General features: G+C 41.3%; 1 protein-coding gene across 1 annotated transcript in view; it reads right to left on the bottom strand.

The window, feature by feature from the left end:
* Nucleotides 1-487: 487 nt before the first annotated feature.
* RSBN1 (round spermatid basic protein 1) overlaps nucleotides 488-14,313 on the bottom strand; it is a 36,551-nt gene continuing 22,725 nt past the window's right edge. The window contains exons 3-7 of the mRNA XM_067558772.1: nucleotides 10,762-10,899; nucleotides 10,163-10,305; nucleotides 7,646-7,813; nucleotides 6,493-6,601; nucleotides 488-5,566 (exon numbers count right to left, since the gene is read on the bottom strand). Coding sequence (XP_067414873.1) covers nucleotides 5,099-5,566; nucleotides 6,493-6,601; nucleotides 7,646-7,813; nucleotides 10,163-10,305; nucleotides 10,762-10,899 — 1,026 coding nt within the window. The 3' untranslated portion in view covers nucleotides 488-5,098. The remainder of the gene's footprint in view (nucleotides 5,567-6,492; nucleotides 6,602-7,645; nucleotides 7,814-10,162; nucleotides 10,306-10,761; nucleotides 10,900-14,313) is intronic.

Below are 14,313 nucleotides of genomic sequence, written 5' to 3'. Positions count from 1 at the left end.
GGACAACTAAGGGATTGTAACAACCCCATTCTGAGTGTATGGTGTTGCACACTCCGCATTTAGCAAACTTTACTAGAGAGATCCCCCTGACTTTTTTCATTCTTACATAAGTTGTCCGACTAGGACATACACCTGATGGGGCCATTTCTTTGTCATGTACAAAGTAAATTTTCATCCACAAGTCACCATGTTCTCCTGTTTTAAAAACCAGTTCTCAGGGTTTAGTTTACCTGTTCTTGCAACATGCTCCAAAGTGATACCAGTGCAAAGCTAGCTAATCTCTGTACATGAAAAGGGAAGGTGTGAGGGGGCAGGGGGGATGAAATCAACCTCTGATACTGCCAGCCTTATTGCACTTTTAAGAAAGTGTTCAGAGGTACATAGGGGAGAGGATAGTTTTATACAGTATTCTAAACATTTGCAGTTGCTCAGAAGACAAGAGTTATTGCTATTAATTTAAAGACATTTAAATAATGAGCGATTGAAGTAAAGGATGAAATCAGGTTTATTAAAAAAATACTTTACAGGAAAAAAATCTATGCATTCCATTGTACTATTTTACAAAGAAATAGCTTAACAGTTTGACACGCTTGTACAGTCAGCTACTAAAAGATATACACTGGTTAGAGGATTATTCACATAGAGGTTCTGTTTACACTATGCATTATAAAAACCTCTTTAAAACTTTTGTTAAATGTCAATAAATATACTAGGGTCACACAAAGCAAACAGTCTTCCAGGCAATTGTACATGTCCTCTGTATGCAAAGAGCTTAGATAAATTAAAATCCACAGATATCTTAGCTGCCAATCAAATTATAATCACAAAATCATACAAGACATCTTACATGTTGCACAAAAATTAGAAGTGTAAGTATTCCTTTAGACAACTGAAGATGCCATAATAAGAAAAGTTCCTTCTCAGCTACATGTGCTATTTGATTATTAAAAATATGTATATTAATGGAAGGCCATAATATTGTTGGGAAGCCTTCTTTAGAAGAACATTGTTAATTTACAATACAAACCTTCAGGTGAAAAAACATCTCTCTTCAGGAGCTGAAGTTCATACCCCCCCACACACCTTATGCCCTTTAAAAACCACCAATATGGTTACATACACTTAGTATTTATAACAAAATAAATGTAAAGTGCTTGTCACTCCATGAAATTTAATCATGTGAATGGCAGAATGAGCAAAATGAAGGATTTGAACTCATCCATCCTGCAGCTCTGAAAAAACAGAATTATGTCAAGAGACTGGGACTAAGTATTCAGGTAGGAAAACAGTTGACAGATTAAAAGTTTTTTTTATATGGCAAAAGGACAGATTAATAACTACTTTATTACATATCCCTGGAGAACACTTCAGTGCGTGTTCCATCTTCTTGGAAGGAAACAGAGAATTGAGCTATTGACATCAAAGTATTTTTAAAACAGGTCAAGTTTCTGCACATAAAAGAATTAGGACACCCAAGGGAGAGGAAAATGTAAAATTATAATTTGACATCTCATATTTAGAGTCTTTATTTAGCAAATTGATCCCTAGCACAATGTGGCCAGTCACCTTGATCCCACTCTAAAGTTTTTCTTGGCCCCTAATAAAGGAATTGTATTCCATGCATAAAACAGAAGGCAGGCCCAGGTTTTCGTCTTAGAGCTAGTTATACTCTCTAGTACCATGTCTCTGGACTACTGCTGTTAGCAATTTGACTTGGTTTCAAGGCAAGAGTATTCCAAATTTCAGTTCCAGACTTCAACCCAAATCACAGGTTTCTAAAAAAAAGGATTGGGCAGATCTTAGAGGAGTTGATGATTTACCCTCACTGAAGTCAATGGAATTATGATAAATTACACCAGCTGACCTGGTGTACCAATGAATTTTGAAAGAATATAATCCTAATACTAAAATATGGTAAGGACTGTTCTGAGATTGATTCCATCTTTAGGTATAGCGCTATTTCATCATATCTGTAAGTCGTCAGTTTACTGACAGCTGTTGATATGATAGTCTTGCCAATTAAACTTGGCTCTTTATGCAAGCATAAATTCATCTTCTGAAATCTTTGAGTGATATGCAGATATTGCTATTTTCCCATCAGTGACTTGGAAATATTTTACTCTTAAGACTAGCCAAAGATTTGACTTGTCCAGTATAATACTGGAAAAATTAACTTGTCCATCTTTCACTCCATTTCTCACAAAGCACAATTAAATTTATTCTTCATATTTGTTATTCAGTAAGCCATTTCTAGTGCTGATCACTTTAGATATGCAGCACACTAAAAAGTACCATACCAACTATAATTCACTGATTTCAGAACTATAGATATGGGCAATGGATTTAGCCATCGATTTCACAAGCAATTCTTTCCATGTCTATATTTAGAGATGAGCTAGATTTGGAATCAATTTTGGAAGTAGTGTGATCATTTTGGCTTTTACAAATGTTTCAAAATTTGCATTAGTATTTCATTAAACATTTGTACGGGCAAAATTAAGAAAAAATAGCATAGTAAAATTTAAAGCTTCATGAAATTCTGTCTGAAACAAAAATCTGCTCATCTCTACCTCAGTCCTACAAATAACATCAAAAGAACAACATCCAAATCATTCTGTTGCCAATTTATAACGAAGAAGAGAACAACTTTACTAAGTTTTGAATTAGTAAACTAATTGAATAAAAGGAAAATATGGTACAGTGGTTCAAGTAAAAGTGAGAAGCATTATCTTGATATTTTAGAAGTAAAATTTCACACAACTAAGTGTTTTGAAAGCAGCATAAAGCACTCTGCTGGTCTACTATATGCATTTGTTTAAAAAGCATGCTATTTTAATTTAATATCGTTTATAAAGAGATACTTCTAATATACATTTACAAATTAAATGTCTGTTTTTCATTCTTTCAAGTTCTAGAGGAATACCAATAAATAACGGTGCATGATGCCTCTTAAATTGTGAACTTTTATAGCCTAAGTAATGTTTAAATTTTGCATTTCAAGATATATGGGAAGAATAGGTTTTTATGAAGGAATGAATAGCTTTTCCTTGATTGTAAGATCTTTGAATACATTTCAATTCCTGAGTGATTATACACAGTGCTGACTGTCAAGGGACAATCACCTTATTAGTTAGCAATGACTTAGCAATAATGATACAGTCTCTGATGTGGCCAGTGAATAGCAGGTGGGGAGAAGGGAAATGAGTACTTGGAAGACAAGCAGAGCGAGTTAAGAAAAAAAGGGAACACACCACATGTAATATCATCCAATGTGAACATGAAAGAGGCACTGAAATCAATATTGCCTGTGAAGAATTTTACTTTGCACAACCCATTAAAGCTCTATAAAATTCTCCTCAACAAAAAAGTGGAAAAAATGCCAGAGAACAGAGGGCCTGTTTCTGAACCAGTTTTGATCTAGAAGTTTTGCTAAAATTAAATTATACCCCTGTGTGAATCATATTACTTTTCATAAAAGCTTTCCATTCTAACACCTTATTTACACAGATTACTAAACAAGTCACCACCACTTCAATCTGTAAAATTAGTCTGAAATATTTTCTAATTTGTCCTCATCTTTGTACTGAAGACAATACGTACATATACATATATAAGGAGTAATACAGAATCTAACTAATCACTGCAGTATTTTCTGATAATTATTTTGCTATCAGTTTAAAATTGTGACCTCTATACTGAGGTGCTAATATGCATATAAGTCTACACAAAACAATATTGCACAAAGTAATATTTATAGTAACAGATTAACATATTTCAGAACCTTTTTAAAGAGAAGATTCGTAATGGATATTAAAAAGATGCACCCAGAACTGACAACACAGCATCTTCTCTTTTCTTTATTCTAATATAATGTTAGAAGTCTCTCTCCTACCCCAGTGAAGATTAGAACAATGAAGTTGTCTGGAGACAACTTCAATGGCACCAAAAATCAAGTTTGTATCATAGGTATGGGAGGGATGGGACTCTTCTTTCTGATGACTAGAAAGACAGTTATATAAGTGGTGAGTGAAAGTCAAATACAGATTACACAAACATTCAGAAGTATCATAAGACTATAAAAAGAACTAGGTCAGCAGATGACACTCAACATACTAGTTTGTGCCACTGATTTTTCAAACACAGCACCAGGGTACCCAAGAGCTACAAGTGAAGACAGCAACCCAATGCCATAATGTTTTGTTAAACTAGCAATGCAGAGCTTCAGAGAGTAAGGAAAAGCAATTTAGGTTGGTTATCACCAACCCAACTCTACTAGATTAAGTGCATCAGTACCAGGAAGAGGATGTTTTCCCAGCAGATGCTTATTGTGATTTTATCAAAACAAACTGCCAAGGTGGTTAGTATTTTAAAGCTTTAAAGTGCTCAGACAAAGAAAACAGTTACCTCCATGAGACTGCCTTTAAAAAAAAAAAATAGAATTAATCGTGTTCAGGAAATGTATTTAGGAAGCAAAATCCTCACACTAAACATTACAAGCAGTGCTATGGAAAGTGTGTCAGTAAGTGATTACATGTCAACAGGATCAGGTGTCATACGTCAACTTTTTATGACCTCTTTAACAAAAATTTAACAGATCTATATATCTAGTAATTGGAGTTTCCACCAGGAATTTAAGATTAGGCAAATCAAAATATCACTGATCAACAAAAGTGCTGTGCTTTTTCTTGGATTTTAGCAATTAAAAAAATCAGATGTGAGTCTTCTACAGAAGCCATTCTTTTATAGTGAAGGCTAAAGACAAAATAAAGTAGGGGATTAGATTTACCAAGATAGTTCAATGATTTTTAGCTCCTGGAGGAATTCCATTCTGATATTGAGGAGGAGATGTTGAACTGCCACCTCATTAAACAGAAAGAAGTGGTAGCCCACTATTACATGCTGTACTATGGGAGTAAAATACAACTTTGACTTTTGCATAATCTGTGTAAAAAAGATATGCTTGACATTTTGGAATGTCACCTTTCTTCATAGAATTATAGGCAAGATTTCTCCAATAAAACATAAGCCAGTTATAAAACTATAACTTCACATCAAAATTTTAAAAAGTTGTTAAAAAATGTGTTTTACTATGTACATATCACACAGATGAGTCTGTGTGATCCTGTTGATTATGTTGCTGATCAGATTCTAGTTTAAAAACTGGAAGAGGCTGGGCCACCTGATCTGGTTGCAGAACAAGTCCAGATATTGATGAAATCAAGGAGGAGGATGGTACCCCTGTTGTAAGCTGCATTTCTACACCTGGTTCCTCAAACTCTGTTTTTACACTCACACATTGGGGTTCACCTTGCGACTCTGTCTTTTCAGGGATGCTACTGTTCATGTTTGAATTACTTTCTGCATTTTGAGAAGACTCCTCCACAGGATGGTACTGTTTGAGCCTTATATGCCAGGCTAAGCTGCAGACCGCTGACACTGTTTTGAACTGATGAATGACATTTCTAGGGATGAAGTAGATGTCATTGTCACACAGCTGGATTCTAGCATAGCGAATGCCTTCCCGTCTCATTTGGTTTAGCTTGGCTTCATCCACCCATTGAACACACTGAGGGGAAGAAAGGAGAAGTTACTGGTAAGCTATACGCAGGGTCCAAAACAGGGCATCCTCTTAGATTGAAGAGTACATTTTCTGTCTGGCAACCCACTTGATTGTGACAACTCTTTAAAGAGCACAACTTCAGTTAAGAAGCTACTTTGGGCAAGAACAAATCTTTAATGTTTCATGATGAAGTGCTGTGCACACCTATGAGGTGACAAATAATGACCAACTGCTACAGCATTATGGGGTCACAGAAAGTTGAACACAAGAATTAGAGCTTCAGCAAGAGGCTTTTGACCTGGCATAACCCAACAGAGCTGGATGTGGGTAGTCAGACACTATGAGACTAAAACTATAATTTACTGTGTTGGCTGGTGAGCACTTCCAGGATCAATTGGGCGGGTCTCCATTGCCAGTTTGATCGATCCCGCTGCATCAAACCTTGGCCTTGCTACAGCCCCGGCATACATACCCCTAGACATTTCACAGTATTACTGTCTTACAGGAGAGGCTCCAATACTTCATTGTGCCAGAGAGACATGGTTTATGCCAGAGCGAGTGTGAAGCAAGTGGGTGGGGGAGGGTGTGTGTGCGCAAATGGAAACCTAAAAGACATGAAATTCCTGTAACCCATACTGAAGACTTCTTGATTCCTTATCTCATGAAGAAAGGATCTTTGTGACACTCATGCTAGGATCAAAAAGGATAAAAGCCCATGACTCACATGGTCAGCCTACCAGGAGTAAAACAAGAACTAGAGATAACTAGATCTAGTCACAAGCCTAGAACCACGTCTGAGGCACCCAATATTTCTACTTTTATTTAAAAAATTTGACTAGCACTAATTTTTAAAAGAAATCCATCTAAGTGTGCTGCTTTTGAAGTTATTCCCAAATTTTAGAAATAAGTTGTAGCTAGGGAACATTCAGTACCTGTGACACTGGAGGTTCATGCAGGTCTAACTGAAGTCTCTGTACAACATCAGTGAAGTCTTCAGCATGGAAACAAACCACATCTTTGGTTATTCGAGGTTGGTCACTCCTAAAGAGATTAAGATTGTCAAGACTGAATTTTAAGGAATTTGTGATTACAGCTCTGGAAAGCTAGAGTTACCATAAAGAAAATACCTATTATATAGTTTTCCACTGGGTAAAAAGTCTCTCAGCATCACTACTAATACAATAACTTTGGAGTCTGCATAGTCTTTAAAAGCCACAGATCCTACCTCATTTCCTGAATTGCTTCATTTTCTTTTACTTGAACTCTACATTCCAAAAGGGACTGTACTAGGACTTCAAAGGGCCAGGGTTCAATTCCCAACTCTGTCGCAGACTTCCTGTGTGACTTTTGAAAAAAAACCAATCTGCCTCAATTCTCCTATTTTATAATTGGGCTAATATCTATATTTTAAGAGAATATTGCAGAGAAAAATTTGTAGGACAGACAGATACTATGGTGATGGAGACCACATTAGTAGATCTCGCCTATTCAACAGATTTGAAACATGGGGCAAGGGAAACATTGGCACTGCTTATTTATCTTAATCTTGGACGATACTGTTGCTGAGGACACTGTTTCTGTTGTTAAGTTTCTACTGTAATTGCTACAGACAACATTGCCAACTCAAAGCTTCCCAGGGCTTAGTTACCAGCAATGCCCTGGATCCGGGGAGGTAGAAAAATACTGTAATTACCATCACAATAAACAAGTGACCTGATAATACTCTACAAGTTCAGTTCTATTAACAATCAGTTAGGAGACAAGGAACAGACATGCAGGATGCATCAGGTACAGTGGCCTGCACTGCATATCATGCAAGCTCTCTGCAAACTACTCCATGTTAATACAGTTTTTTGTGCTGACTCAAGAGGGAGAAGGAAGTGGGGGTCAAAGCTGCCAGAGATACGTATTTACTAGATGTTTTACAAACTACACAGCACTTGAATAGTCAGAAGTCATTTGGCCTTAGACTATTTCTACAACTAGGCCTGCTATTCAACTGGCACTTAAGCATTTTCTCCCTTTTATAAAGAAAAGGGGGTCTCCAGTCCAACTGGAGTGGTTACAAAATTCAGTCACACTTACCATTCACCAAACTGTACAGCTTTCAGCACTCCTACAGCAGCTGTACTCTGCCAATCAAACCCCTGACCTACATGATCAGCATGGGCTCTTGTTCGGTCTTCAAAGAGAACTTCACGGGGCTCACTGGTCCGAGGTAGGTACTGGAGGTTTTTTATTTCGTTCATTGATCTATGAAGTGGGGGTGAAGAGAGGAGGAAAAAGGATGTTGCAGACTACTCAGAGAAGAAATGAAGGATTCCTATCTGTGCATATATTAAGGTAAGCTGTAATTTTGAAGAACTATTGCTTGTGTCCTATAGCATTCCAAGACCAAAAACGCTCCCTTTGCTTTTGCTGTAATACCAATTTAATACATAATACGTAAATGACTTGAGTATAGTTAATGCTGCAGATCTGTCACAGCATTTTTTTAAATTAAAAAAATCAGAGCAGTCATGGTAAATGTTGTAAGAGTCACAGGTTCAGTGACTGCTCCAAGAATTTTGGCAGAAGATACCCTGACAAATGAAGGAGCACCAACCACCTCCAGCAGCACCCTCTACTCCAGAACTGCAACCTAATTCTGGCCTGGGGTGGAAGGATGGGACTGGGAGTGAGCCCACCCTGCACTCATCCCAGGCAGCAACAACTCCTGTATCCCAGGGCTGGGCCCCAGGATTGAGAGGGAGCCTGCTACAGACTCACCTCCTACGTGGGCTTTGGCAGCTCCTGTGTGCTGCAGGCGGAGCCTAGCTTCCTGCTCTGCGGATTGTGACAGTGTACCCCACCGTGGCTTGGGGAATCTCTCACCACCACCCCCCATGACAAAAGGATGGCTGTGCCAAACCTGAGTGGCACTGTGACCCTATGCATCTGATTCAACACCTTGAACTGGGAGCCAGGCCCAGCCATGCAGGACACAAGCTTCTGCTATGGGGTCAATCATGGACATAAAAAACCACCAACAAATTGGGGGGGGGGGAGAAATCACACTCTACGTGACTTGTCCTGCTGTTACAAACCTGTAGCCCTAACTAATTGGATAGATTTAATCCAGATTGAGGAAAAGAATTAAAAAGAACATTCAGTATATTATATAAATTTGAACTCTTTAGTTAACCTCTGAACAGTCACAGTAATGGGATTTTCTTATTATCACTTGAACTACAAGAATTTTCATACTTGAAAATGAAATTTAAAATACAAACTCTTTAAAAAAAATAAAGTTATTTAAAGGGAGCATGTTGGGTTGTCTGCACACATCGTTGATGAAAACAGAATTCCAGTTATTTCTCTCCCCAAGATTGGTTGCACAAAACACACCAGAAGAACAGAAGGGAAATTACCTCCCACCATTTGCTTGAAATGCAGGAGGCAAGAGGTTAATGGCTTTATTCAGAACCTCCAAAATACAATTTTAGAGACTAAAATAAAAAGCAATTTAAACAAATTAACATCACTAACAATTCATTTATAACTGCTGAGTTAGATTATCCATTTGGAGTTCCCTTGGGCACTAGAGGATGGAAGGTTGTCCCAAACAATTTAAGTACAGGTATATAGTTTATCAAAGTGTTAGACAAATAACCTGTTATGAGCAAAAGCAATTTTAAAGATTCACAGTCAAAGTTGTTTGAATGGTTCCCTGGGGGGGTTGGTAGGGAACCATGGCCTAATGGTCCAGGCCACAACCAGTGACCAACAAGGTGGTTGTGGGGAGAGGATTACCTGTATCCAGGGTTTGTCAGAGGGAGAGTTCGTTCCCTTTCTCTGATTGCTTCTGTGGTCAGTCCTCCCTTCCCTCAGGGAGGACCCTGTTGGAGCAGCCCTGCCCTGCCCTGCCCTGCCCTGCCCTGCCCTGCCTGGCCATCTGCTTTCTTCCAGCTCTGCCACTAAGAGTGGAGCTGTTTCTTTCTCTTTTAAAGGCTCCACCATTTGCTGCAGGTGTGATGGGATGGAGCTGGTTGGCTGGGCCCAAAATAGTCCCTTAACCCCTTGTTGCCCAGTATAGGGCTTGTATACCCCATCACACTGTTTTATTTTTAAGAGGACAATAATATTTCTCTAGTACACCAAATACTAGCTTTTTCACAGACAGAAGTAGGAAGTGGATGACAGGGGATGGATCACTTGATTGCCTATTCTGTTCATTCCCTCTGAAGCACCTGGCATGACCACTATCAGAAGACAGGATACTGGGCTAGCTGGACCACTGGTCTGACCCAGTATGGCTATTCGTATGTGGAGAAACCCAAAAGATCTGTCAAACAAGCAGTACATAGAGCTGTCAATGTCGAGGAAACCTTGAACTCGAATGCACTTATCCAGAACACAGGCAACATGTTAGTTTGGCTTAAGTAACTGGACTGAATGGTTCTAAAGCAAAAGGAATGTAAGACATGGGAAATCTAAGAAAGCCATGAACTTTACCTTTGAAAGACTAATTTTACTCACAATAAGGACCAGCATTAAACCTCAGAACAGACAATACTTTATCTAGCTGTGATTTTATTTTCTATTAAAGGAAAATAATGTTACCGGCGCCGTTTGAATGGTGATTTTGGCATATCTGCTGTTGGGATCATCTGTTCTCCTGGTCTCACCCACATTATGGGGCCATCATCACTTTGTGACCTGCACTGAAGCTGGAGGCTAGAAAGAGTGCCCCAGGGCAAAGTCATCTAAAACAGAAAAAGCTGTGTCAAACGAACAGTTAAAAGTTTTTATAAACACTGGGTCAAGTTCATTACCAAAGGAACTATGTTGACACCAAACATTCTTAGCGGTGAAACGCTGTATTCCACCCATGATATAACTAACTTATTCAGCTTTCAGAGAGTAGCTCATTGTGAAACAAACATGTAACAAGAGCCCAAGATTTTCTCCATTTAAATAACTAATTGCTGAGCCTCTAAATTCATCCCCATTTAGTATCTAGTTCTTTAAAGGTAGGATAGAGTTATCACCATCCTCAGTAAGGTAGCTTGAAACTTCATCACTGTCTGAATGGAGAAGCTTTGCCTAAATTCTCTCGTTATTAAGTAACATGAAGTTGTTAATTAGAAGTGTTAAGACAGTTGTGGTTGCTAAAGAACAATTTAAACAAAACAAAATTACTGTAAAGATATAATGCTCACTCTCAGAAATGGAGATTCCTCCAACATATCAAGAAATTCTGGAAAGTAGTCACCAACTTCTTCATCTACTGCTCCAACAAGGCTTATCTGCCGCATTGGACCTGCTCTGTAAGTTCCACAGCAGTATGTTCTGTTGACCTGAAAGTGGTCAGAAAACAAGACGACAAATTAGACATATTTGTTCCATGCCAGGAAATTAAAGTTTATGAAATCAGTCTTTCAGGTTGCAATGTAGTTTATGTTCAAATCCAGGACTCCTCTACATACTTGAGAGCGTCAGTATCTTTAGAATACATCAAGAAGCTGTTCAATGTCAATACACATGGCGCAAGTACCTGAAAGGGCCTGAGGAAAAAAAGAATTTGCCTGCACTAGGAATAGTGCTAGCTAGCATACTAAATATTATGTTGTTTTTTTAGCTGAACAGCAGCAAGTCACTGACTAAGTTAAGACAGGTGCAAAAAGCCACTGCAGCCAGCACAAAGAATGCTGTCACATAAAAATGCCTTGTCATATGTTCTATCATGAAAATTCATCTTAAAAATATTATCAAAAACATAAATAATTTATTTGAGACTGGGTTATTTACTGCTTTAAATGTATTTGCATACACCGGAATACACCTTTGAAGAGTTAAATGAAATTTAGATCATTAGAGGATTTAAGAGCAGTATACCCTACAGTGCTAGTAACAAATGGGATTTGTTTTCTTTCTACACAAATAATGATAGTACATGAGTGACTAACATTAACTCTCATTAAAAAGCTCCATTCTGCAATACCAGTATTTGAGGTAGATCATGAGGAAGCAGATTCACTCATGTTCTTGCATGTTGCTCATGGAAAGTTAAAAACTCAGAGTAAACAAGCTGTAATGTGGAGCCTGGATTCTGATGTTGCCTTTATGTGCCCAAGCTACCGCTCTACTCTTGATATAGATTAATTCTATTTCAAAACTAGTGTTGGCCAAAAGAAGAGACACATACTCATTCATAGAGTGGCAATGGACCTGTCTTAGGCTGTCACGCTCTCAGTGGGTGTGACTCCACTTCAGCTTTCAGTGGCCTGGGAAAAAGAGATGGCTGAAGACAGCAGCTGAGCACCCAGAGCAGTGGGTTGCGAAGTTTACAGCTCTTCTTTCCCTACCTCCCCTCCCCCCCCCCAACCCCCAACCCCTTCCCCTTTGCAGGAGTGCTGGGGGGGGGAGAGAGAGAGAGAAGGAAAACAGGGTTACTTACCAGTAACTGTTGTTCTTCGAGATGTGTTGCTCATATCCATTCCAATTTAGGTGTGTGCGCGCCCCGTGCACAGAGTCCCGGAACCTTTTTCCCTTAGCCTGCCCGCTGGGCCAGCTCAGGCGCCCCCCTGGAGTGCCGCGCTCATGTCACGGTATAAAGGGCGCTGCTGGCCCCGCGGGTCCCCAGTTCCTTCTTTCTGCCGACTCCGACAGCAGGGACGGGGGAGGGTTTGGAATGGATATGAGCAACACATCTCGAAGAATAACAGTTACTGGTAAGTAACCTTGTTTTCTCTTCGAGTGAGTGCTCATATGCATTCCAATTTAGGTGATTGAGTAGCCATACCCATGGAGGCGGGTAGGAGTCACTGACGAGCAGCTCTACGCAATACGGCTCTGCCAACCGCTGCGTCGTCTCTAGCCTGTTGGACAATGGCATAATGGGTCGTGAAAGTGTGAAGTGACGATCAGGTGGCTGCCCTGCAGATGTCCTGCAGTGGCACGTTCTCTAGGAAGGCTGCCAAAGAGGCTTGAGCCCTAGTCGAATGTGCTGTCACTGTTCCTGGTAAGGGCACTTTCGCCTGCTCGTAACACACCTTAATGCAAGACGTGATCCAAGAAGAGATCTGCTGGGTGGAGACGGGAGAACCCTTCATCCTGTCTGCCACTGCTACGAACAGCTGTGACGATTTACGGAAGGGTCTGGGCCTCTCCACGTAGTGTGCCAGGGCCCTCCTGACATCCAGCGAATGCCATTTTCGTTCAGCTTCCGACCCATGGGGTTTTGGGAAAAATACAGGGAGGAAAATGTCTTGGTTACAGTGGAATTGGGACACCACCTTGGGAAGGAAGGCTGGGTGAGGTCTCAACCTGACCTTATCCTTATAAAAGACCGTATGAGGAGGGGGGGGGGGGGCTCCGAAGTTAAGGCTCTTATCTCAGAGACCCTCCTGGCCAAAGTGATGGCCACCAGGAATGCTACCTTCCAGGAGAGGAGTAGCAGGGAGCATGTGCCCATGGGTTCAAAGGGGGGGTCCTGTCAACATGGTGAGGACCAGGTTTAAATCCCAGGAGGGGATTGGATCTCGAACCTGGGGAAACACCTTCTCCACCCCTTTCAAAAATCTAACCGACATGGGGGGTGGGAAAACAGCGACCGCCCTTGCAGCGGCTGGTGAAAAGCCAAAATAGTCGCCAAGTGCACCTTCAGGGATCCCAAGGCTAAACCCTAGGTTTTAAGGTGTAGAAGGTACTCTAGAATCGCCTGTATAGGCGAGCAGGTTGGTGTGATACCCCTGGCTTCTGCCCAACCCGTAAAGCGCCTCCACTTAGCTCGGTATGTAACCTGTGTGGAGGGTTTTCTGCTACCTAGCAGGATCTGCTGGACCTGGAAGGAACAGGCCCTTTCACTTTCTGTCAGCCAGAGAGGCTCCAGGCTGTTAGATGGAGGGGGTCCGGGTGCAGAAGGCGCCCCTGGTCCTGGGAGAGTAGGTCATATCGCCTGGGGAGTGTAATCGGTGTGGCGATAGATAGGTGGAGCAGTGTACTGTACCAGTACTGCCTCGGCCACGCTGGGGCAATCAATATGACATTCGCTTTGTCCCTCTTGATCTTGAGAAGGACCTGAGGGAGGAGCGGAATGGGGGGAAAGGCATACATCAGGGCCCCTGCCCATTCCACTAGGAACGCGTCGGAAAGGGAGCCCGGCTCGCGACCTCGAAGCGAGCAGTAAATGGGGCACTTCCTGTTCCAAGACGACGCGAACAGGTCCAGTTAGGGAACTCCCCACTCTTGGAAGATTAAAGCTGCCACCTCCTGGTGCAGCGACCACTCGTGCCTGGGAGAGAACGAGCGACTGAGGCGATCCGCCTCGTCGTTCCTGTTCCCCGGGAGGTGACAGGCAAACAAATGAAAGTCGTGCCTCACTGCGAATTCCCAGAGACGCGTGGCTTCCTCGCATAGGGCCAAGGAACGCGCTCCCCCTTGCCTGTTCATATAGAACAGTATTGTCCGTGAGGACCTGTACTGCCCTGCCCTTCAGGAATCTGAGGAAGGTTTTGCAGGCCAAATGGACCGCCCTGAGCTCACGGACGTTGATGTGGCGGGCTCTCTCCATCGGTGACCATAACCCTTGGGTGCCCAGATTGCCGCTGATGTGGGCTCCCCATCCCAGATCCGAGGCATCCGTGATAAGGGTTACGGACGGAGCCAGATCTCTGAATGGGACTCCTTTGAGCACCTCCCTCGGGTTCATCCACCAACGAAGGGAGGACAGCACCTGTGGGGGAATCGTGACCACCTTTGTCAGTACATGT

Source organism: Emydura macquarii, unplaced genomic scaffold (assembly GCF_026122565.2).
Source record: "Emydura macquarii macquarii isolate MOO-44397 ecotype Brisbane River unplaced genomic scaffold, CSIRO-AGI_Emac_v2 contig_2184, whole genome shotgun sequence".
NCBI classification, from domain to species: Eukaryota; Metazoa; Chordata; order Testudines; family Chelidae; genus Emydura; species Emydura macquarii.
This window is presented reverse-complemented; position numbering and strand designations above follow the sequence as displayed.